At 48.6% G+C, this 21,414-nt stretch overlaps 1 protein-coding gene across 7 annotated transcripts; it reads left to right on the forward strand.

Moving 5' to 3' along the window:
• Positions 1 to 1,270: 1,270 nt before the first annotated feature.
• On the forward strand, positions 1,271 to 20,436 carry ahdc1 (AT hook, DNA binding motif, containing 1). 7 transcript variants are annotated; one of them, XM_030120761.1, is made up of 6 exons: positions 1,271 to 1,605; positions 12,440 to 12,634; positions 12,935 to 14,260; positions 14,376 to 16,096; positions 16,566 to 18,306; positions 19,692 to 20,436. In XM_030120761.1, the coding sequence occupies exons 3-5, from the start codon at positions 13,055 to 13,057 to the stop codon at positions 18,298 to 18,300; spliced, it is 4,662 nt and encodes a 1,553-aa protein (XP_029976621.1). In that variant the 5' UTR covers positions 1,271 to 1,605; positions 12,440 to 12,634; positions 12,935 to 13,054; the 3' UTR covers positions 18,301 to 18,306; positions 19,692 to 20,436. The 7 variants fall into 7 exon arrangements, with proteins under 7 accessions (XP_029976621.1, XP_029976626.1, XP_029976622.1 ...); XM_030120766.1 differs by having other exon boundaries at positions 12,440 to 12,480; XM_030120762.1 differs by lacking the exon at positions 1,271 to 1,605 and adding an exon at positions 2,405 to 2,423.
• Positions 20,437 to 21,414: the final 978 nt, after the last annotated feature.

Here is a 21,414-nt window from a genome sequence, read left to right on the forward strand (position 1 = left end):
CTGAGGGGGGTCTTTCTGTGCTTGAGTAGGACCAAAAACATGCATTTTAGGTTAATTGGTGGCTTGAAATTGCCTGATGTTGTAAATACAAATGTGTGTGCTTATTTGTGTATCTGTGTTTACCCTGCGATGGACGGTCAACCTGTTGTGGTTGCACCTGGCCTGGGATCAGTTCCAAACCCCTGCAACAATGAATTGGATAATGCAGTCTAGAAAATGGAAGGATGAAGTTTTTTTTCCGCCCACTATCATATAAACTATAAAATGTCGGTACATTATTTGAATAAAGAAATTGTGTTGCATTCGTTAGTGGCACTGGCAAAAAAAGCCACCTAACAATGCAGAAGATTTGACTTCAGTTAAATTACCTGGACAGTTAAAGAACAAGAATAAATGAACACTTTTCACTCCTCAAAAAAGCTCTTGATTGTGTTCTTGTTATAAGTAAATATGCCAATAACTGAGCTCTCATTTCTGGCTCCTCTTTTGCTTCTGGCTGACTGAACCAAGTGTGTCAAACATAAAGCACATGGACTAAAACCAGCCCACCAAAGAATTCAGTCTTTGAACAGTCAGGCTGGTGATGACCTTCCCAAGTGAGAAAATGAGAAAACATGTATTTGTTGTATATTTTGCATGCAAAAAAAATAAAATATAGCAAGAAAATACAACCTGTAATGGAGGACATATCCTATCAGACATTTTCCTTTTTTTTTGCTGCGGAACATTTTGTGAATAAAAGAGAGAAAATGGAAATTCACATAAAAATGTTTCATGTAAAATTTTCAGGTTTAAATAACGTTGTTATTTCTGGATTGACAATAGTGGAACATGTGGAATTATTTCAGTGTAATAAATCCAACAAACTTCAGATCAAACTTGGACGTTTCCACACACCCTGTGTGTCTGACACACCTGGGGTTCTGTCTGTAGAAAACTACTACTCCCACAATTCCAGAGGTGCAGAATGAAGTGAGCTACGGGAGCCCGGATGGCTTTGGCACTCAGGCACGTTGGATAGGCACATCGGAGACCGGGGCGCACGAGAGACACAGAGCTGGAGATGCAGAGGCAGAGACGCGCGAGCGCACGGTGGATTTTCGCTTCCCGCATACCGGGGAGTCCCGCGCCTGTCACCGAAACCTGAGCCCAGGGTTCGAGTGCGGCTGTGTCAGCGCCAAAATGTTGGAGAAGACTGTCAACTAACACCCCTGCTCCCCATTTTTCAAGCTCTCTCCCCTTTTTGCCTTTTTGTTTTCCCGTTTTTTTTTTTTTTTTTCTTGCGGGTGCAGATGTTGGCGTGAGGAGCCAGAGGAGCGGTTTTCTCCGTTGAGACAGTGGCGCGCCACGGCGGGAGGAGACAGCGCTCCACACTGATGTGGGAGGAATATCTCCCTCCGACGCGGGGAGCTCAGATGGAGGGGGAACGCTGCGCGCCGACGGCTGCAGCCGTCCAGGCTCCGTGACCCGAGCGGGAGGAGGAGTGAGCCCCGCCGCCGACAGCTGCCAGACCCGCCGCCAGCCAGCGCCAACGCCGCAACAGCTCCGGCGGGCAGCCCCGCACTCTCTCTCCCTCTCTCTCTCTCCCTCTCTCTCTCTCCCTGGGTGAGTACGCGTGCACCTTAAGTACATAACAGCCAAGAAATCAAATACAAATTAAATGCGCTCCGCCAGATGTGTTGCGCACATCTGGCTACATGTTCTTTTTTTTAGTTTTTTTTTTTGATAATTAACCTTGTTGGTGCTGTGACTGGAGCTCTGCATGCGCACTGCTCGTGCTTGCTGGGTCATCTGGGCTTTACTGTGGGCACGCAGCGTGTGTGGTGAGACCATAAATGATGATGTTCAGACACACAAACATGGGCACGCACACGCACACGCACGCACGCAGTGTGCCTGAATGTGCGCGCTCTGAACTCAGTGTACCCCTACTTCTCTTTTGGAGTATTCGCAATATTTTCACCTATTAGCCTCATTATGACTGAATACATGTACAGTGGAAGCAGGGCAGCGGTACACAGTGCGTCCCCAGGTACTGTCACACTGCTGGAAGACTGTCTCTCTCTCTCTCTCTCACACACACACACAGCTCCTCTCCTATTTGTTGGTTGTCTCAACAGATTTTTACCTGTGGGTGAGTTTAATGGGACTTTTTTTCAAACAATGCATTTCCATATCAATGACACCTAACAAAAGTCTGACTGTCAGCCAAAAAAGAAAAAAAAGGAAAGAAAAGAAAAAACTCCTGTTGATAGACGGATGTTTGCCTTGCAAGCAGCAGACCAAGAAAGTGAGAAGCAGTCCAGCCACCCCAGAGGTTGTCAGGGCAGTTAGACAGGACACAGCAGCAGCAGCAGCAGCAGCAGCAGCACATCCTGCAGTGGCAACAGAGCCGGTGTTGGAGGCACGGCATACTCATGGTGGTGATTATCAGCTCTCATCTGTGGTTTAGCAGGGGGGGGGGGGAGAGGGAGGGAGGGTTGGAGAGGTAGGGGTGGGTGGGTGGGTGCAAAGAAAAAGAAAGAGTGCAGCAGGGAAACTGAAAGAGTGGAGAGGGAGAGAGAGGATGAGAGAAGTCAATGTCAGTGTCTGGGCAGTGACAGTTCGTTATTTAAGGGCCCCTCGGAGACGTGCACAGGCTGCCCTAGTGCAGGTGCTGTTAGTATGCAGAGTGATGCTCTGTCTGTCTGTCTCACACTCACACAGTCTCACTCTCCTCAGTCACTGGCTGAGGAGTGAGTTCTCTTATTGGCAGGTCCACTTGGACATAATGAATAATTTCAAACCTCTGAATGCTGGATTGAAAAGGAAATGGCCTTACCTTGGCATTCAGCTGCTGTCTGTCAGACTTGTCTTGAGTGCACAGTCGTACGTGCGTGCGCGCGTGTGTGTGTCTGTGTGCGTGTCCATGTGTGTGTGTGCGTGCGCGTGTGTGTGTGACAAACAGAGAATGTGAACATATAACAGCTTAGGCCCATTGTGCTACCTACCTGTGTGAGCGGGGCTAGTTGTCATAGCAACGGCCTTGTAGCTCCGTTGATGTTCCTCCTGTCCTCATTGGCAGGGTCAGCGCACCTAACACACCACATCTCGTCTCAAATCTGTTTGTGTGAATGTGTGTGTATAAGCATGTGTGCGTGTGTGTGTGTGTGCACGCACGCGCGCTCGTGTGTGTGTGTGTGTGTGTGTGTGTGCACCATGGAAGTACCTTTTGTTTGCTCCTTGCTGCAGTTCGTAGGCGTGTAGGTTGATGGCAGACAAGTCAGTGTGCGTGCGAGTCCGTGTGTGCGTGCGAGTCTGTGTGTGTGTGTGTGTGTGTGTGTGTTGCTGTGTCACAACGATACACCCTGCTGATATGACAGTCGTCAGCTCAACCAATCACCTGTTTTCTCTCTCTGCCTATCAGCATGTGAGGTTGCCATAGTCAGACGTCCTCTTGATGTGGAGGTCGTCATGGAGATGGAGAAGACTGAATGGACACATATAATAATGTATATGCACAAAAGCATATACATGACGTACCGGCTGGCGCAGTCATTTTATGTATCTATATTGATTTTCTGGAGTTTCGGGAAGTTTTTGAGTGACGTTCAACCGGGAGCAACCTGTTGAATGGAGCTTTGGACGACTTTCTCGAAGCGTCAGTTCTCATTCAAGACAACGTCACAATGAAAAAGTCTTTCTGTTCCTTTTGTGGTTAATCTTTTACCTCAAATTAGGGGCCGCACTCAAACAATGCCATCAAACAGAGCTTCAGTAGTCTGAATCAAAAAAGGGGAATCCAAGAAGAGATCAGATCCATTCAAATCCTCGTTCTTACAAAACAATTTGGAGCGTCTCGTGCAGCTACAAAAGCATCTCAGATCATTAGTTTGGCTTCTAGCCGGGCACGGAAATTTTTCAAGTGCAACCAAATATTTTTTTTAGAGCTGCAGATGTTGTGGGGACATCAGTTGAGGATCACTCTGCCACTCATCTTTGAACTCTCTAAAAGAGATGCCGCCATTCAGGAAAAGAGAATTTTACACCACTGTTGTGAATGAGTCAGCCCATTATTACTCAGTGCTTAAAGCGCCTCCCAAAATACACCAGAAATTGATTTTGAGGACACAGATTCACATAAACAATTCACATCTTTCCACACTGACAGATTTCAGTTGGATAGAAAATTTTTTTCCAATTTATGCTGAGAGCGATCAGAAGATGGCTCGAAGCTTTGACTGAACATTGAGATGCAATTATATAAATGATTCTTTTGCTGTTGTTTCTGAATCCGGACATTTTATCCTGTTGGCTAGTAAAAAAAAAAAATTAAAAAAGGGAAGGAAAACAACAAAGTCATCGTAAGATTTTCAATTTTATTATAGAGTAACGGGACATTTTCTGAATATTTTACAACTTTTATTGTTTTTTTTTACAACGCAACATGCTACTACCGGTACAAAATAATTAGTCATTACTTTGTCCTTGTGGTGCGGGGGTCCTGTCTTTTATGGCTCCGATTAATCTAATCATCACCTGAAGTGAAATAGCTTTTTTGCCACAGGCAGGTAAATGTGGCCCAACTCCCCCATATATGTACACACACACACACACACACACACACACACACACGAACACACAGGCAAGTGCACACAAACACATACACAGATGCACCCACACACAGAGCAACCATTTAGCATTAGTGTAAGCAGTGTTTGTATGCTCCATTCTGTCACCTCCCACACGATACATTCATAAAACGGCTCCTCCGCGCCTAAGCCAGTGACTCAAAAGAAGACATCTCCCCTTCTCTTTTCTCTCGCCTCCTTCCCTCTTTTAAACCCCCCCCCCCGCCCCCCATTCGCATCGGCCCATTGGTCCCTTCTCCTTCTTGCACTTGTTCCTTCTTCCTCTCGTTTTTGTATGTGTCCTTCCTCACCCACCTCCTGGTTCTCCTTGCCTCCCTCCTTGCCTCCCCCCCTCCCTCCCTCCCTCCCTCCCTCCCCCCACAGGGCTGGTTGCAGCCGGTATCGAGTCTGACAGTGGAGAGAGGAAGCGTCGACCTCTCACCTTCGAGGGATGGAGGGAGGCAGGCAAGAGGAGAGGGATGATGGAGGGCAGCGGGGCGGGGGCGGGTGGAGGGGGGAGAGCGGGATCGCGGATGAAACTGCAAGAGGCGAGGGAGAGGTCAAAGAACAGGAGGGATTTGTGAAGAAGAGAGGGAGACGGGGGGCTGGGGGGAAGGGACAGGGAAGGAGAGAAGGAGGGAGAGAGGACAGAGGGGTCAGGGAGGAGAAGGAGTGATAAATGAAGGGAGAGCGGCGAGATGGACGGACGAGGAGGGAGAGACGGAGCGAGCGAGAGGGGATGAGAAGGAGAGAAAGACAGAGTGTGAAGCTGCTGTGTACCTCCCTAACAAGCTGGACAGAATCAGCTCAATTATTAAAGAGGAGCGAGAGATGGGGAAAACACGCAGACACACACACACACACACCACACACACACACACACACACACACACACACACAAAGCATCTCGGTGTCTACTCCACTCTACACATTGCCGCCATCCCGAACACACACGTACACAACTCTTACACACACGCATCAATGTGCACATCGGCATACTTTACACATGTACAGTACGTCTGATCTGTAGATTTTTTTTTTCCGGCGCTCACTCACCCGTGCGTTACAGTTATCTTTGTTTTTAAGCGGCGTGTGAGTGTGCGTATACGTGTGTCTGGGTATGTGTGCTTAAAAACAGTGAGTCAGAGGATAAGCAGAGACTTGTTAGTGATTCTCCTCAACACCCCCCCTCCACCCCCACCCCACCCCCCCCACCCCCACCACTCCTCCCTCCCCCCCCCAACTACCCAATTTGGCTTCGCCGCCGTCTCAACGTTCCACCAGCGTGGCTTCAATGTCGTCCATCAATATGAACAGATAATCAGAGCACTAAGGGGTCTGTCTATAAATCCCTGCTGTGAATATAGTTTTCACTCTCTTCTCTTCCTCTCCTTTCTCTCCTTCCTTCCTCTCTCTCTCTCTCTCTCTCTCTCTCTCTCTCTCTCCCTTCTCCTCCTCTTCCTCTTTTTTGCCTGTTCCACCCTTGTTTCTAGTTCTCTTTCTTCTTTCCCTTTTCCCTCCTTTTCTGAGGAAGTGTATGCCCCCAAGGGACGAAAAGATTCACTACCTTCCAGGAGAGAAAGAGATAGTGCGTGTCTGTGTGTATGAAATGAGTGTGTCCTCTGAGTGTGTGTGTGTGTGTGTGTGTGTGTGTGTGTGTGTGTGTGTGTGTGTGAGAGAGAGAGAGAGAGTAAGCACACATACTTCCTGAGACAGAGGGAGAGGGGGAGAGAGGGGCATGGGATGAGCAAGTGAAAAGCAAGTGAGAGAGTGAAAGCAGGAGGACTGTGGAGGGGGAGGAGAAAGAAAGAGATAAGAGAGGAAAGACAGAGAGTAGTTGGGGAGAACAGGGAAGATGGATGAATGCACTGCGCACCAAATGTGTGTGTGTGTGTGTGTGTGTGTGTGTGTGAGAGAGAGAGAGAGAAAGACAGAGAGAGAGGGAGAAAGAGAGAGAGATGCAGGTAGACAGAGGGACGGAAGGGTTTCTTATCCTCTCAGCAGAAGTCATAATTTCTTAGAGCATGCACAGATGTGTGTGTGTGTGTGTGTGTGTTTTGTGTGCACGTCTCATTGTGTTTATGTGTGAAAGTGTTACCTCTCAGGCTCGAGGCCAAGAAGTGGAGAGGTACAGCGCTCCGGCGTCAGCGCCGCGTAGCGTGAGCAGCACGCCCGTGTGTCCGCGCGTGCTTTCCGAGAGGTGTGTATGTTGAGGCAGTGGCTGATGAGCTGTCAGTACCTACAGTTGAAATGTTCACAAGGCGGCCATTGTTGTTCAAACAGCCAGCAGCCTTCTCCTTGGCAACGGGCGCTGCAGCAGCGTCTCCCACAGCAACTGTGGAACAGGAGTATGGAGGGAGGAGGAGGAGTCAGGAAGTCAGGGCCGCAGCACCGAGGCCCCTCTCCAAAACACTGGCCTCAAGGTCTGAGTGTGTGTCGGGTCCAAGCATCTGGTTTGTGTGTCCTCTGTGTGTGAGCTGGATGTGCGTGACTGTGTTTATGTGTGTCGGTATGTGAGGTTTTTTAAGTGTGTCTGTGGGTTCTCGTTCTTGTAACTACGTGGAGTGTGCGTCAGTGTGAGCGTGCCTCTTCTCTTACACTTGTTTGTGTGTACATGTCAGCTCTGTGTGTGTGTGTGTGGACCTGTGTGAACTCCAAGTGGGAGTGTTTCTGTGTTTGCACCTAAGTGCTTAGTTTCATCCTCCTGTATTTGCATGTGTTTGTGTGTGTGTGTGTGTTTCCAGACATATTCCTGTGTGTCATTGCTTGTGTGTGTGTGTGTTTTTTTTTTTTTTGCGTGCGCACATGTGCACATACTCTTAGCTGTTCCCAGCTGGCGCTGGTTGGTCACATGACCTGACTGAGGGGCGGCCATCAGCGAGCGCCAGGAAACTGCCTGCAGGAGAGTGAGAGAGAGAGAAAGAGAGAGAGAGAGAGGAGAGAGAGTGTCAGGCTGAGTTGAAGATGAGGGAGGGGTGTTGGGGAGTGGGAGCGTGTGTTGTGGGAGAGAAACTAGGGGCGGGTGGTGTGTGTGGGGTGGGGAGTGGGGCGTGGGGGGGGGGGCTGCTAGCGAGATGAGAGAAGGGAACAGTGTGGAAGAGAAGTGAGGAGGGGGGGGGTGAGGAAGGAAGAGGAAGGGGTAATACAGTCCTCATCGTCTTAAAATAACTACAGCATGTAGGTTCCTGCAGGAACAACGGGAGAGAGACAGGCAGAGAGAGTGAGACAGTCAGATGGGGGTGGGGGGTCCTGATTTTGTGTTGTCTAGTGTTTTGAGCTACTTCTACTGTCCCCTGTGTGCATCCTTGGCTGAGCTGCCACTGTATCTGCTCTGTGTGAAGTCTGTTTACGTTAGATGTGTGTCTGTCTGTCTGTCTTAACGTCTGTGTGCCTTTTTTTGTTTGTCTGCACATATGGTTTATGTGTTGGTCTCTATTCATTTATATGCTTTGTGTGCGCATTTCTTGTGTGCGCGCGTGCACGCGCCGGCTCTTGGCAGGAGATACAGCATGCACACTGATGATGGAGATCATTAGGAATTTCCTGCAGCTGGGGAGGTTGCGGTGGTGGTGATGGGGCCTTTTTGTGTCGTGGGGGAGGCAGCAGCAGGGGCGGGTGGGAGATGAGTGGGTGAAAGAGAGAGGAGAGGTCACAGTGAAGGAGAGTGGGTGGAGTGGGGCAGGGGTCTGCATGTAAGTGTGGCGGTTTGGCTGCCTGCTTGACTGACGTATGTGCAAAGAGCCGCAGCCCACTGAAGCCCCGAGTTCAGCCCTGTTGATGGTAATTCATATGACTTTCCTATCCCGGTCTGGCACGCTTAGCAACACCTCGAGCTCTCAGACAACCCAGGTCTGGTGATTAAAACGCTTTAGATGTGCCTTAGTTTGCTCCCCGATTCATGCCTGTTGGGCGACGATGCGCTGTGGTCAAGGCAGAACCTCACATTTACATTTACTGTCGAGTTCATTGGGCTGAATGTAACGTTTTCAAAGACTGATCAAACTTCTCATAATGCTCTAACTTTTTTTTCCAACTCCTTAATTTCAAAACAATCCCGTGAAATGAAAAGTGTCATGATGATGTCTTGGTTCTATCTGAGGTGCTCTGTCCAGATATCAGGAATTACCTGTGTGGAATATGTTGCTTCCCAAGATTAAAGATGTTTTGGTCCTTTCACCCTCAAACTGACATGACAGCATAGATTAAGGATATGCCTCTCATTCAGAGATCTCTAATTGCCATGCATCCATTCATTCAGGGTCGTGTAGCACAGGGGCTGATTTCAGCTGACTATGGGCGAAGGCAGGGCGCACCCTGGACAGATTGATCATTACAGCTCAAACACAGAAGGGCAGAAAACTATAAGCACTCACATTCACTGCTATTGAAAATTCATAGTCACCAGTTTGCTTCAAACATGTTTTTTTTTTAAATGGAAAATCGATTACCCACAGAATTCAGGGAGAACATGCAAACTGCCATGCAGTCCAGTGCTGAGTTGAATCAGGATCATCTCACTTTAAGTCAAGAGAGTTGACCACTACACCACAGCATGACCCGAAACTATAACTTATGGCGAAGTGTTTGATTACCACACCATGTCAGCTGACCACTTCATCGCGATGACTTTAATCACAAGTAATTTTTAGTGTTGGATTTGAAATGAAAGACAACCCGGCATCTCTATCTACACCATTTTGTCAACAAAACCACTCACAGATTAATTTAAAACTGTTCCAGCTTCGTTTTCTGAATTTTTTTTTTCCTTTGCATAATTTTCCCCCCTCTCCCCACTGATGTTTTTATTGTAGAGTGATTTCATAGTCGTGTGCACGGCGGAGGCTGTCTGAGCTGCAGGTTGAGGTTGCGTCAGGGTGGAGGTGATGTAGAGGAGCGGGAGACTGATGGCAGCTAAGTTTTCTACACGGTGTCACTCAGTCTCTGCGGACCCCCTGACCCACTTCCCCCTCCCCACCTCCTCCTCTCTCCTGGCCTCACATACACTTTCTCCATCTCGCTCTTTTGCTTGCTCTCTGTTTTATCCCCCCTTATTCTTATCTGTCTAAACCTCTTGGTGGAGCCCCCCCACCCCCACCACCACTCCTCCCCCTCCTCCCCTCCTCCCCTCACCTCTCTCTCTCTCTCTCTCTCTCTCTCTCTCTCTCTCTCTCTCTCTCTCTCTCTCTCCTCTGTGTCCCCCCCTCCCTTACAACCCCCCCCCCCCCCCCCCCCCCCCCCATGCTGTTTCGGTGCTGCTGCCTGTCTCTTAGCAACAACTGCACACCCGTTAGAGCTCAGTGAGTGCTTTTACAAACACACCCAGGAAGACACACTCGTGCACGTGCACGCTCACAGGCACACACATACCCACGCATGCGTGCGCAAACACATTCACAGTCATACGCGCAGGGTCTAGTTCCTCATTGAGGGTTTCTGCTGGCAGGCCTGTGAGTCTGCAAGCCTTTGTGGCAGTGAGATAGATGGGAAGAGAATAGATATGCTGTACAGCCACCATGTACAAAGTCATTGCGCCTCTCTGTCTATGCACAACAGGGCAGTTGTGCCCAAACTGGAAATTGACAGGTTCTGCTTTCTGATTCCACTCTGGCATGTCGCTCGCACATACGCTGTGTGGTGTGTTGTGTAGCTGCTGCCATCCCTGTATTGCGCACGAAAAACAAAAACAAAACTTTTAGAAGACAGTGAGAAGAAATTCTCAAGTTCAAAACTGTTCAAATAACATCATTCGTATGGAAGCTGCTTTTTTTTGTGCAACAGATTCGACAGATCTTCATGTGAGAGCCGCACACACACCATGGGCTGTTTTCACAGAAACAATACGATGCCACTGTGTGCTCCAAAGCCCCAGAGCCATTCACAGTAAACTGCACCAAAACGCATTTGCTACGTATGACGGTGATTATATTGGAATGGCTGCTGATGATTGCCAGGAGTGTTTGCTTAAACAATGAATCATAGTGGGAGCATTTGATTGGCTGGCATCTAAACCCTGTCAGAATGCCCCCCGCAGAGCACAGTAGAGGGATATTTGCATGTGTGTCTTTGTTTTGTGTGTTATTGTGCACGAGCACATATGTGTGCGTGATATGTCTGTCTTTATGTGTAAATCGATGTGCGAGTGTGTGGGAGGATGAAACTGTGGGGGCAAATTTGCATGTGAGTTTGCGTGTCGTGTTGCTGTGTGTTTGTGTGTGCGCCTGTGTGTGTGTGTGTGTGTGTGCGCCTGTGAGTGACAGTGTGTGTATGTATGTGCAAGCCCATGTGACGCAATGTTTAATTAAAGCATGTGTTCTTCTCTCACAAACTGGTCAAATGAAGCCCTAATTAATGAGCGCTGTTAATTAGACTGTGGAGAAAGTGAGAATGGGAGGGAAGGCAGGGAGACAGCACTGGGCATGAGAGGGAGTGGGTGAGGGGGGTTAAAGAAAGTCTGGTGTCTCCGTCTCCATGTTTGTCTGTCCCAGTTGTGTCATTCCTCAGAGCAGCAGAACATTGAGGTTGCTCCACTCCATGTGTGCAGCCCTGAACACTGCTACAACCAAATTCTCCCACTCCTCTTCTTTGCTCTACTGCCTCATCCTCCCAGGCTTCCTCCTCCTCCTCCTCCTCCTCCTCCTCCTCCCCCTCACCAACTTTTTCTCCCTCATTTTGCTACAGTCTGTCTGCTTCTGTATTTTGTTCTACTTACCCTGCCTTGATAATGTCTTTCACCTTTCATACTTTTCTCGCCCATTCACTCACTCATTGTCATTTCTTTTACCTCCACCTCTCCTCATTCCCTCTCCTCCCTCTCTGTCTCGCTCTGTCCTTCTCCCTCCCTCCTAATCAGAGCCATATGTTGGAGAGGGAGGCAGAGACTTCTGACGATGGACGTAGTTGTGTTGGATGTGGACCGTGTGGTACAGTGCTGGAGCCAGCTGTAGATGCACGCTCCTGCGAATGCTGCATGCACGACTGTATACGTGTGCACGTGAACAGTCACGTATAGACGTGACAGCGAGGGTCATGTTTCGTAATACTTATTTTTGTTCTTGCTGTCTGTGCTTTGTCATCTGCTCTGGGCTCCTATAATCCCTCCATCGCTCCTGTCTCTCTGTCACCTTCATCTCTCCATCCTCTTAACACCTCTCTATTCATCACCTCTCTGCTTCCCCCTGGTGGCTGCGATTATTCACACATTCTCATTCTTGTTGCACCCTCCGAGTCTAGTGCTTTGTAATGCATTTGAATAGTTTTGGCGAAATGTGGCAGGAATTGTGGGGATGTGTGTGTGCTTTTCACCACTGTTAGACTGTTTTTTGTAATTCAGATTTCTTACGACGCGTAAAAATGCAAATGGAGTGAGAAGAAAAAAAAAACTCTGAAAAAAATGTACTGAATTCAGTGCACAATTCTGTCTGTCTGGTTCTCATTGTGTCGTGATGTTGAAATCCAGCTGAAGTGAGTCGTGGCACTGGACCATCAGCTGGAACGTACCAAATTGAGGCTCTGACTACAATTAGTCTTTAAAAATTTATACTGCAAGTCATCTTCCAAAATAATTGTGTCTGATGTGAGGTGGTGCAGCCCTCACCAAAATACTGATTCTAGTCTGGTAGTCTGGCCTGATTCATGCTGTGACATCATGTACTAATCTCTTATTCTCTTTTTCTTTCTGCTCCACCCTCTCGCACAATCTTTTTCACCCCCTCCCCCCCACCCCCACCCCCACCCACTCCCCACTCCCCCATTTCTTCCACCTTCCTCAACTGTCTGTCCCTTCCTCTGTCTGTCTCTCGGTCGTTGTGTCTTTCTTTCTCTCACTCCAGCAACCATGGGCAGAAGAAAGAAGCAGAGGGGAGAGAGAGAAGTATGTGAGCTCTCCACTGCAGTATTGATGACCCAATGATCCCCTGCAGAACAGAGCCAGTCAGGCAGACAGAGTGAGGCTCAACTCAGAATCAAAATCAGAATCAGCGCCACAACCATTTGGTAAAAGCAACCAATTAAGCAGGAAATGAATGGTAAATGTAATCTAATGTTGTAGTGCTGCTGTGTGGGTGGCACAGTTAATAGAAGAGAGTGCATTACAGATTAGGTTTATGGCCCATTGCCAAAAATGTTGGTGATTCTAACACACAATCACATTCCCATCTGTGCTGCAAATGTTTGATTTTATACATACAGCATGTTTGTTGCTTTACAATAAGAAATGTATTTAATGACCGGTGCTTTGGATTAAATGTATTTAATTCAACAGGAAGGTGTCAGTATAGATGGACTTCTTCCCCACTTATTAATACCACTTTTATTTCTGTCCCTAGGTCCTGTTTTCTACTTGACAGCTGTTTGAGAAAGGCGGCTACAAAACAGGAAGTCTCATTTACGACAACTGATAGCATCCCTCTTTTTCCTGCGTCAGTACCAGTTAAAGTGGCCACTGAATGAGTGGCCTGTCAGATCACCTGCATTCAGGCCAAACTGGCACTCCAGCGGACTGCAGTCAGAGTCAGGCCGGAGAAAAAGGCGGTTTGGAAGAGCTCGAAGGGCTGGAAGGACCCGAGTTCTGGACCAGGGAGCTCGGGCTCCAGGGGGGGTTCCAGGAGTCCCCTCATGATGGACTGGCACTGGTGACCGCCGACGACATCTCCCCTTCCTCTCCTTCTGCCCTGGCAAACGGCCTCCATCTCCAGAGACGGCCGGGGCACGGCGCCTGCCGGCGGAGGCAGACGGAGGCTCACCCAACCGCTGAGACACATACTTTTGCAGAGGCACTCAGAAACATGCAAACGCACATAGATCCAGATGTGCATGCACAGCCTTTTTCACACACGCTTATGGATAACTGTGGGCCCATGGATATCGACACGCTTACAGGTTCAGTGGGGCCAGACCTCTCCAAAACTCTCACACCAGAGGCCATACACACAACTTCACCCCAGCCCTTGTCCTTGGCACTTGGCAATCATCCTGCCTCCACCAATCAGCTGGCAGCTCATGTCCGAACCGCAGAGACAGACATAGCCTCCACCTTCTGTCCAGTCCCTACTGGTCCAGACCCAACCACGGACTCTTCTCCGCTCCCTTTAGAGACAGAAAAAAAGTATGCACTCCGCAGCTCTGGACGTCCCCGCTTCCCCTGTCACCTACGCAAATCCTCTCGCCTTCGCCGGAGCACAGAAGACATGGAGAAAAGAACCGGGAGGGAGAAAGGAGGAGAGGAGGAGGCAGTACTGGAAGAGAAGCTCTGGAGGGTGAAAGAAGAAGAAGTGGCTGTCGGCCATAAAGAAGAACATTCATCTGTGGAAGCTGTTCTCCCAACACCTACCTGTCAGACAGACATTGCCCTTGCCCTCACTGTACCAAAACCTGCCATTAAAGCTGTTCCTAAGCCTGGGCCCAGGCTGGGGCACAGACCTGGACCTAAATCCAGGTCTAGGCCGGCACCCAAATCTGTTCAAAAAGCAGGGCCAAAAAGTGTCATGAAACAGCGTCAGGCAGCCCAGTCTATGCACCATCGTACTACTCCTCATCTCCCATTCTCCAATACATCTGCCATTCCTGCACCTCTGCCAACCGCGAAGGAGGAGCCTGTTGCGGAGTTGGGGGTATGTCCTACCAATAACCGCAGACGCGGGCGTTTTGTTGGCGTAAGTTGAATTAAAGTCAAAAATCACTGTATTCTTTTCTTGCCATGACAATTTCATGTTTGAGAGGATGCTTTGAGTTGTTGCACCTGTTACATGGCAGTCTTTGTGTTCACAGGTGAGGAAGATTGTTGTCAAAGTGGCGCGCATTCCCGTCAGCCTCAGCCGCAGACAGAAGAGCTACAAAATTTCTAATATGGAGACAGTTACAGGCACAGAAAAAAGTAATGACTGCAGTGTGGAGGGCTCGGAGCCCGTGCGAGAGCCAACTGCACTTCTCCGCATGAAGAACAATGGAAAAAGCGTTATGGTGATGTTCCCTCCTGGAGAGCTCCCTGTAATTTTGAAGCGCAGACGGGGGCGACCACCTAAACAGCCTCTCCCAGGAATACAGGTGGAGCCTCCAAATCCCGGGAACGCTGCTGGTAATGGAGACCAGCCTAAGAAGCCTCGCAGGCGCCGTCGGACTAAACTCCCTTGTCCTTATCCGTCTTATGTTAATGACACGAATGATGTGAAGACAGAATATGGAGACGTTCTCTCCAAGTTGGCCTTTTTAAACCGTCAGCCCCCGGCCACCGGACGCTGCTCCCCGCCTCGCTGCTGGACGCCGAGCGAGCCAGAAAGCTTTCACGTCCCCTTGGAAAACCCTGGAATATCCACCCTGCTCCACAGACTCACCGGGTTCAGACGTCCCCGGGGAGGGAGAGGAGGGGGGGTAGGAAGAGGTGGAGGAGCAGCAGGAGGGATCGGCGGTGGTGAGTGCAATAAGAGCACCTTCAGTGACTTCTTTGAATCCATTGGAAAAAAGAGAAAACTGAGCCCCCTGTCTGAGCATGGATTACCTCGGAAAAGGGGGAAGGGAGTGGGTGGGGTGGGAAGGGGAGGAGGCGTGGTGGGAACAGAGCCCGGGGCGGAGAAAACAGTCAGGCGGAGACGTGTGAGAAAAAACGGTGCATTCAAAGGAGGCGTGATGTCTGTAGGACAGGACTGGCCCAACGGGGCAGGTGGCTGGGGTGAGGAGGGCATGATGGACAAGGAGAAGGTTTTAGGGGGTTATCAGCTCTGTGGATCTCCAAGGGGGGGCTTCTCCTCATGCGAGGTTGGAAGAGGTTCCTTCGGTGGTCCGGGAGGAAGCAGAGGTATTATGCCATGTGGGGAAGACTCACAGGGCCTCTTCGCTGGTTATTTTCGATCGCTGCTCGACTCTGACGACTCCTCAGACCTGCTGGACATCTCCTCCTCACAGTCAGACCCCCGCAAAGCCTCTTCCACCCCAGGTTATGAGCCATCCAGCCCAGCTACTAGCCACAGCTGGTCTCCCGCATTCCCTAAATGGAGCACTAAGGGTGCAAATTCTGGGGTGGAAGGTTCAGCCCATGCACACTGCTCTCCAGCCCGGCCTCCATATAGCTATGCCAACCTGGCCCAAACCTCCCCCACCACCTCTGTCTATCCTAAATCCACCCCTCCATCTCTCTCGCATTCTCCCAGCTCCCCACACCCTGCCTCTTACGGTCAGTACTCCTCTGGCTACTCCTGCTCCTCTCCTGCGGTGCCACAGAGGTCGTCAGACTGCAGCTTTGCATACGGGTCTGGTCACAGCAGTGGCAAGACCACCCCTGTTGGTCAAATGGGGTATTCCAGCTATCAAGCAGCAGCAGCAAAACGAGGCTTTGGTGGATATCCTGGAGCAAGTCATCCGTCTGTGGGGAGGGGCGAGTTAATAGGACCCACCTCACCTGGAGGGGGTTACATGTCTGTGGCCAAAAGTAGCCCCTTCAGCTCCTCCTCCCCAGAAGGCTTCAAACACTACAACTCCAATCAGTGGAGCTACAGGTAAGTCAATCCTGCCAGTCTTTACTCAAAACACACTTAACAACAACATACAGTTAATTCCAAAATAAATTCTTGCGGCAAATTCACACACAAAATACCGAGTTGTTATGAATGAATCATATTTGAATGGATACGTTACTAAATCTTTTCTTCTACTTAAAGATAAGTGCAAATTAAAAACCCAATCACAACAGCATCAAAAAGGTGTGAATTACTCAGTACAAATGTTTCACTCAAACACATTTTTTAAATGTACCATGTTCACTGTGTGCTAATTAGGAGTCAGCCAAATGTCTGCGCTTATCTCGGAAAGCCATAGATAGAATCTGCATTCAGTGTTGTTTTTGGGTGCTTATTACTGATTGATGGAATCACAACAAAGAGCAGTGAAATTTGAAATGTCGCTGAGATGTTATATTTGTTTTACTCAAAATGTGCGGTGGTATGTTTGTGTTTTATTTTGTTCCAGACAAGGGTTTGGTGCCTGGACTGACAGCTTTGGGAGTCAGTATCATGGCTACAGTGAATACGGCTCAAATGAGTCCAAAGACATCTTGGATATTTCAAACTATACCCCCCAGAAGGCTAAGCGGCACCCATTTCCTGAAAGTCTATCAGAATCCTCCTCTGACTCCTCACATCTTGGCTCAGCAGCGACTGGTAGTGGCCCGAACTCGGCAGGTGGCACATACAAGCAGAATGAGGCTGTTTCCGTGAGTGGAGAGGGAGGGCAATCAAGTCTGTCGAGTCTGGAGAAGCTGATGATGGATTGGCATGAGAGTGCCTCGGGGCCTACATATAATTGGAGCCAGAACGTCCTCTTCCAGGGAGGGGGAACCAGCAAACCCAGCCGTGGTCGCAGAAAACGGACTGAAGTACAATCAGAAAAAGAAGGGATTTTGACTTTACATTCTGATTCCCCATCCAGTCCTTCCCCGACACCGACTCCTGGACCTAAAAGGGGAGGGGTTGGAGGACGGGGCAGAGGGTCCCGCGGAGGCCGGGGAGGTCTGTCTTCTTGTCAGAGGGAGCGACCGTCAGCATCCAAAGGCAGGGGCAAGGCATCCTCCACATCAGGAGTAGGACTCGTCCTGTCTGCTGGAGGTCCGGAGGGCTCTGGTCTGTTCCAGGAGGGGCTGGATTATTACAGTGGAGACAGTAGCAGCCTCTCTCCCCTGGCCACTCCTAATCCCGCACCGCCATCCAGCTATGTCCAGGAACCCTGTGAGTACCCCTCCCCTTATTCCGCCCACCCCTCCACACCTTCGTCTGAGGAGCGATATCCAGCTTTATTTCCTGGAGAGTCCTGCTCTTCCCTCTCACCCAGTGTTTCATCCCCCCCTTACCCTCCTAAACCAACCCCTCCTCCACCCCAGGCTTACCACCTTGTCCCGTCCAGGACCTTCTCCCCTTCCTGCTCCCCTTCGCCACGGGTCACGCCCCACTGCGGCACGGCATTGAGTCCTTCACAGCGACCTCCTCCGAAAGACACCCAGTTTTCACAGTACGATTCCCCTAGCTACTGCAGCTCCCCTTACTGGTACGGACAGACGTCGCACAGCGGCAGCCCCAGCCCGCACTCTCACAGCACGCACACCAGTACAGCCATGCACGCGCACAGCAACCTGCACACAAGTCCGCATGGGAATACTCACAACAATGCACTCATGAGCCCGAATTCAAACGCGCACTTGAACCCGACTCCCCACGACTCGCATCATCTCAACACGCAATCTCACACAAACCTGAGCTCACACACCAACACACATCCAATCGCACACCTGCAAAGCAACCCCCTGTCCCACTCAAACCCCCTCAGCAACAATCAGCCCCAACACAACACACACTCCAGTCTGAACGCTCACCTCTCCTCCAACCCCAGCCCCGGCCTCCACCCCCACTCAGCACCTGTGCTTTATGAGGAGCGCAGCCCTCCTTCGGCCCTGACCCCCCACAAGCGGGATATGACCCAACACGCCATGACTACAGGCCATCGCCAGGGCCTCTTGCCTCACTCCCCATACCCCAAATCTCCCCTGGAGTCCTCGCCCCATCAGGAGGAAAGTAGCGGCTTCTCCCTGCCCCAACAATCCTACCAAGGCATGGGACACCGCTACCCCTCCCAGGCGGCTCAGAGTAGTGGGGTGCTGTGCCAGCTCCTGGATCCAGCCAATGATGACAGCTTCAGCGTCACCAGCCTGTAACGACAGGTGAGCTCCACAGTCACGGCCATAGAGAGGCCACGAATGACCATCACACTGTGAAAAGAACTGGTCAGGCTACATAATTAAATGTAATTTGTAATGTGGCTCAGGCACATTTCAGTTACTAAAAACAGGAAATAAGTTGAGATGAAAAGGATAAAGCTATCAAAATTGTCTTAAATACTTCAATGATAATCTTTTTTTTAAATAATGCCCCCAACACATTAAAAGTCTGAAGTAGCTACTTGAGTATTTGCCTATATGAAGCAGCCAGATCTATTTTAAAAAATGTTTAGATTATATATACTGTATGCATAAGAAAACCAAACTTTATGGATGAACTTACTTGGACAAACTATTCAAAGAAACTAAAACTTCAAACAGAGCACAGATAATCATTTTCAGAGAGCCTTTGATGACTGAGGACAACATACTTATCATCATACTTGAAGACTGCAGAGAAATCTTTGGAAAATATTTGGAAAGAAGTTCATTATTTGATATAACTGAAAGGCAAAAAATAAAGGGAAATGACATTGCAAGCTAATAAAGCAACCCAACCCTTTCTGCACGAATATGCTTTGAGGAAGTGAAGTAATGTTAATATTCAGAAAAAAGTGTAGTGATGAAAAAAAGAATCCCTGACTTGCATCTCAGACGGACAAAAATCCGTTTAAAAGGTGTCATATTTAGGTTGTTTGTGTTTAAAAAAAAGTGCCCATGTATTTACTGAACCCTTGAGAAATCAAAATTTAGTAATGAAATACAGTTTATTAAGACATTTGCATTGCAACAGCATTAGCCCTGAGGATTCATGAGCAAGCCACTGTGGAAAGTGACATCTGCCCTGCAAGCCAAAATTAAAACAACCAGGGTTATCAATCAAGTTTATTCAAGATATAAAAATGATTAAATAAAAGCATTAAAAATGCGTGGGACTGTGTCTCCAGCGAACCTGTTAAACTATTCTTTTTATGCTCTACTGGTGAACAATGCCAGAAAAAATGGCCAACAGTTAAACCTTATTGTCGAATCCTGCCCCACATACTCTCCAGGTACATATTTGCAAATTGCTGCCTTTTTAATGGAAGTTATAGGAGGATTTAAATATTTTTTATTGGAGCTTCTATTTCAAAACACTGGAAGCTGTGGAGGTCCATATATCAAGTTGTACAACGATCCGCACACATGCATATCAAATATGATGTAGCAGAACACAGCACTAACACAGTGTACCTGTTATTATATGGGTTACCTGCAGTACAGGGTATTTATAAGGTGTTAAAATGCTCAAAAACGCTATACAGCAGCTGACTATCGTATCATATCATAGCTTCATCATTTTTAATACATAATATTTTTGTCTCTCCCTTTCTGTGTTTTTCTTGTAGGTGCATTCAACCCAAGCTTTTACAGATTTGCATTTTTTTCTTTTTTCTTTTTTTTTGTTAATGGGACTTCTTTGTGAGAGACTGTGAAATGAAGGGTGAGAATTTAGCTGCCAACTTTGGACAGTAGAGCTTTAATTCTCCAGCATTGACAATCAAGATCAGATTTAACTCACGTGCTCAAGCATGCACACACATGCACACAGACACAGACACGCGCATGTGCAAAAATTAGTTCACTACCTAAACATGGACACGTGAAGTCGTACGAGTGCACACGCTCTGCGCTGGAATGAGGGAACGGCCGAGAGGAGCTGACAGATGACGACCAGACGCTCACAGACAGAGACGAATCTATTTCCACATCCCTCTGAGTCCTGCTGTGATACACACAGGACTCGGTTTCCCAGAAGTCTGTATCTCACCAAATATTTCTGGTTCTGTTCTGTACATCTGCGGTACGGACAAACTAGGATTACACTATTACACTACTCTCTCTCTCTCTATTCTCTCTCTCTCTCTGTCTCTTTTCTCCACTCTTCTGCTAAACCAGCAACCATGTTCTGCACTCGACTCACTAACCCTGCATTTATGTATTGTGCCCTAACCTGAACCGCATCTGAGCCCAAATCAACTTTTTAAATACCATGAGCCTCGCAAATGTCCTGCTCTGTGCACTCCTTGTGTTGTGTCCCATAAGAGAAAAGTGGACTGAATCAGTTTTCTGCTCTTGAAATACCAGCATCTGTACATATGACTCCAGCTCCAAGCCAGCGGGCCTCTCTTCACTCTTAAGGCCCGTCATCAACTTGCCCTTCTCTGCGTTTTGCCATGGTTTCTCTGCTCTGGGGGAAGGAGGACTGCAGCATGGAGACTCAACATCTTGTGTTTTGCTGTTTTAACTACAAGGGAAAGAGACGTTGAAATCACACAGTGGCCCCAAAGAGACTCTTTGTTTTTTTGTGTGCGAACGTGGAGACAGAGGGTGCATTTGCGTGACGGCAGTAATGCATGTATTTTGTGTGTACGTGTGCATATATGTGTGCGTATGAGTGTGTATGTGTGTGTGTGTGCGTGCCTGTGGGGTCCAAAGGATTGACGCTCCCCAGACACAAAAGTCTTGGCGGGGCCTCATTCTTTTCTTTCACTCTCTCCCTTCTTTTTCTGTGGTCTTGTGTTGTTTGGTGGTTTTTGTGATGAAAAAAAAAATGTATATCTGTCTGTTACATATCATGTATGTATCTGAGGTGCAAAATATTTAAATACACATTCTGTTCTTGCCATTGGTAATCTTGTCTGGAGCACACTGCTTCTTTAACAGATTAAGGGAGGTGTGCGCATGCTTGTATGTGCGTGTGCGTGTGTGTGTGTGTTTTAGAGCCTCCGTGAGTATTGGGTTTTGCCCAGGCTGTCTGGGGCTGTGAGCGAGTGAGCGGGTGAGTTCAATCAAGGACACAATTCGACGGGGAGTGAAAGGGAGGGGAGGAGAGAAATGGATGGCGAGGAGAGCAGGGGAGGATGTGTTGGAGGAAAAAAGGAAGAAACCAGACTGAGGAAATCAGAAAAGGGTGTTGAAGAGGTTTTAAAGCCACTGAAACAAAATGTACGAAACAGGAGTTTCGAAATTCCTCATCCAAATAAGGAAAAGCACAAAGTAAAAAAAAAAAAAAAAAAAAAGCTGGTGGCACTGGAGAGCTGACAGGAAAAGACCCCATGCACATTTCAT

Source organism: Salarias fasciatus, chromosome 22 (genome assembly GCF_902148845.1).
Source record: "Salarias fasciatus chromosome 22, fSalaFa1.1, whole genome shotgun sequence".
NCBI lineage: Eukaryota > Metazoa > Chordata > Actinopteri > Blenniiformes > Blenniidae > Salarias > Salarias fasciatus.

Bases quoted from the DNA above. Each gene is read 5' to 3' on its own strand.
- ahdc1 (XM_030120761.1), top strand. From the start codon at position 13,055: ATGAGTGGCCTGTCAGATCACCTGCATTCAGGCCAAACTGGCACTCCA. The intron at 14,261-14,375 runs GTAAGTTGAATT...TTGTGTTCACAG, and splicing joins GACGCGGGCGTTTTGTTGGC to GTGAGGAAGATTGTTGTCAA. The intron at 16,097-16,565 runs GTAAGTCAATCC...ATTTTGTTCCAG, and splicing joins TCCAATCAGTGGAGCTACAG to ACAAGGGTTTGGTGCCTGGA.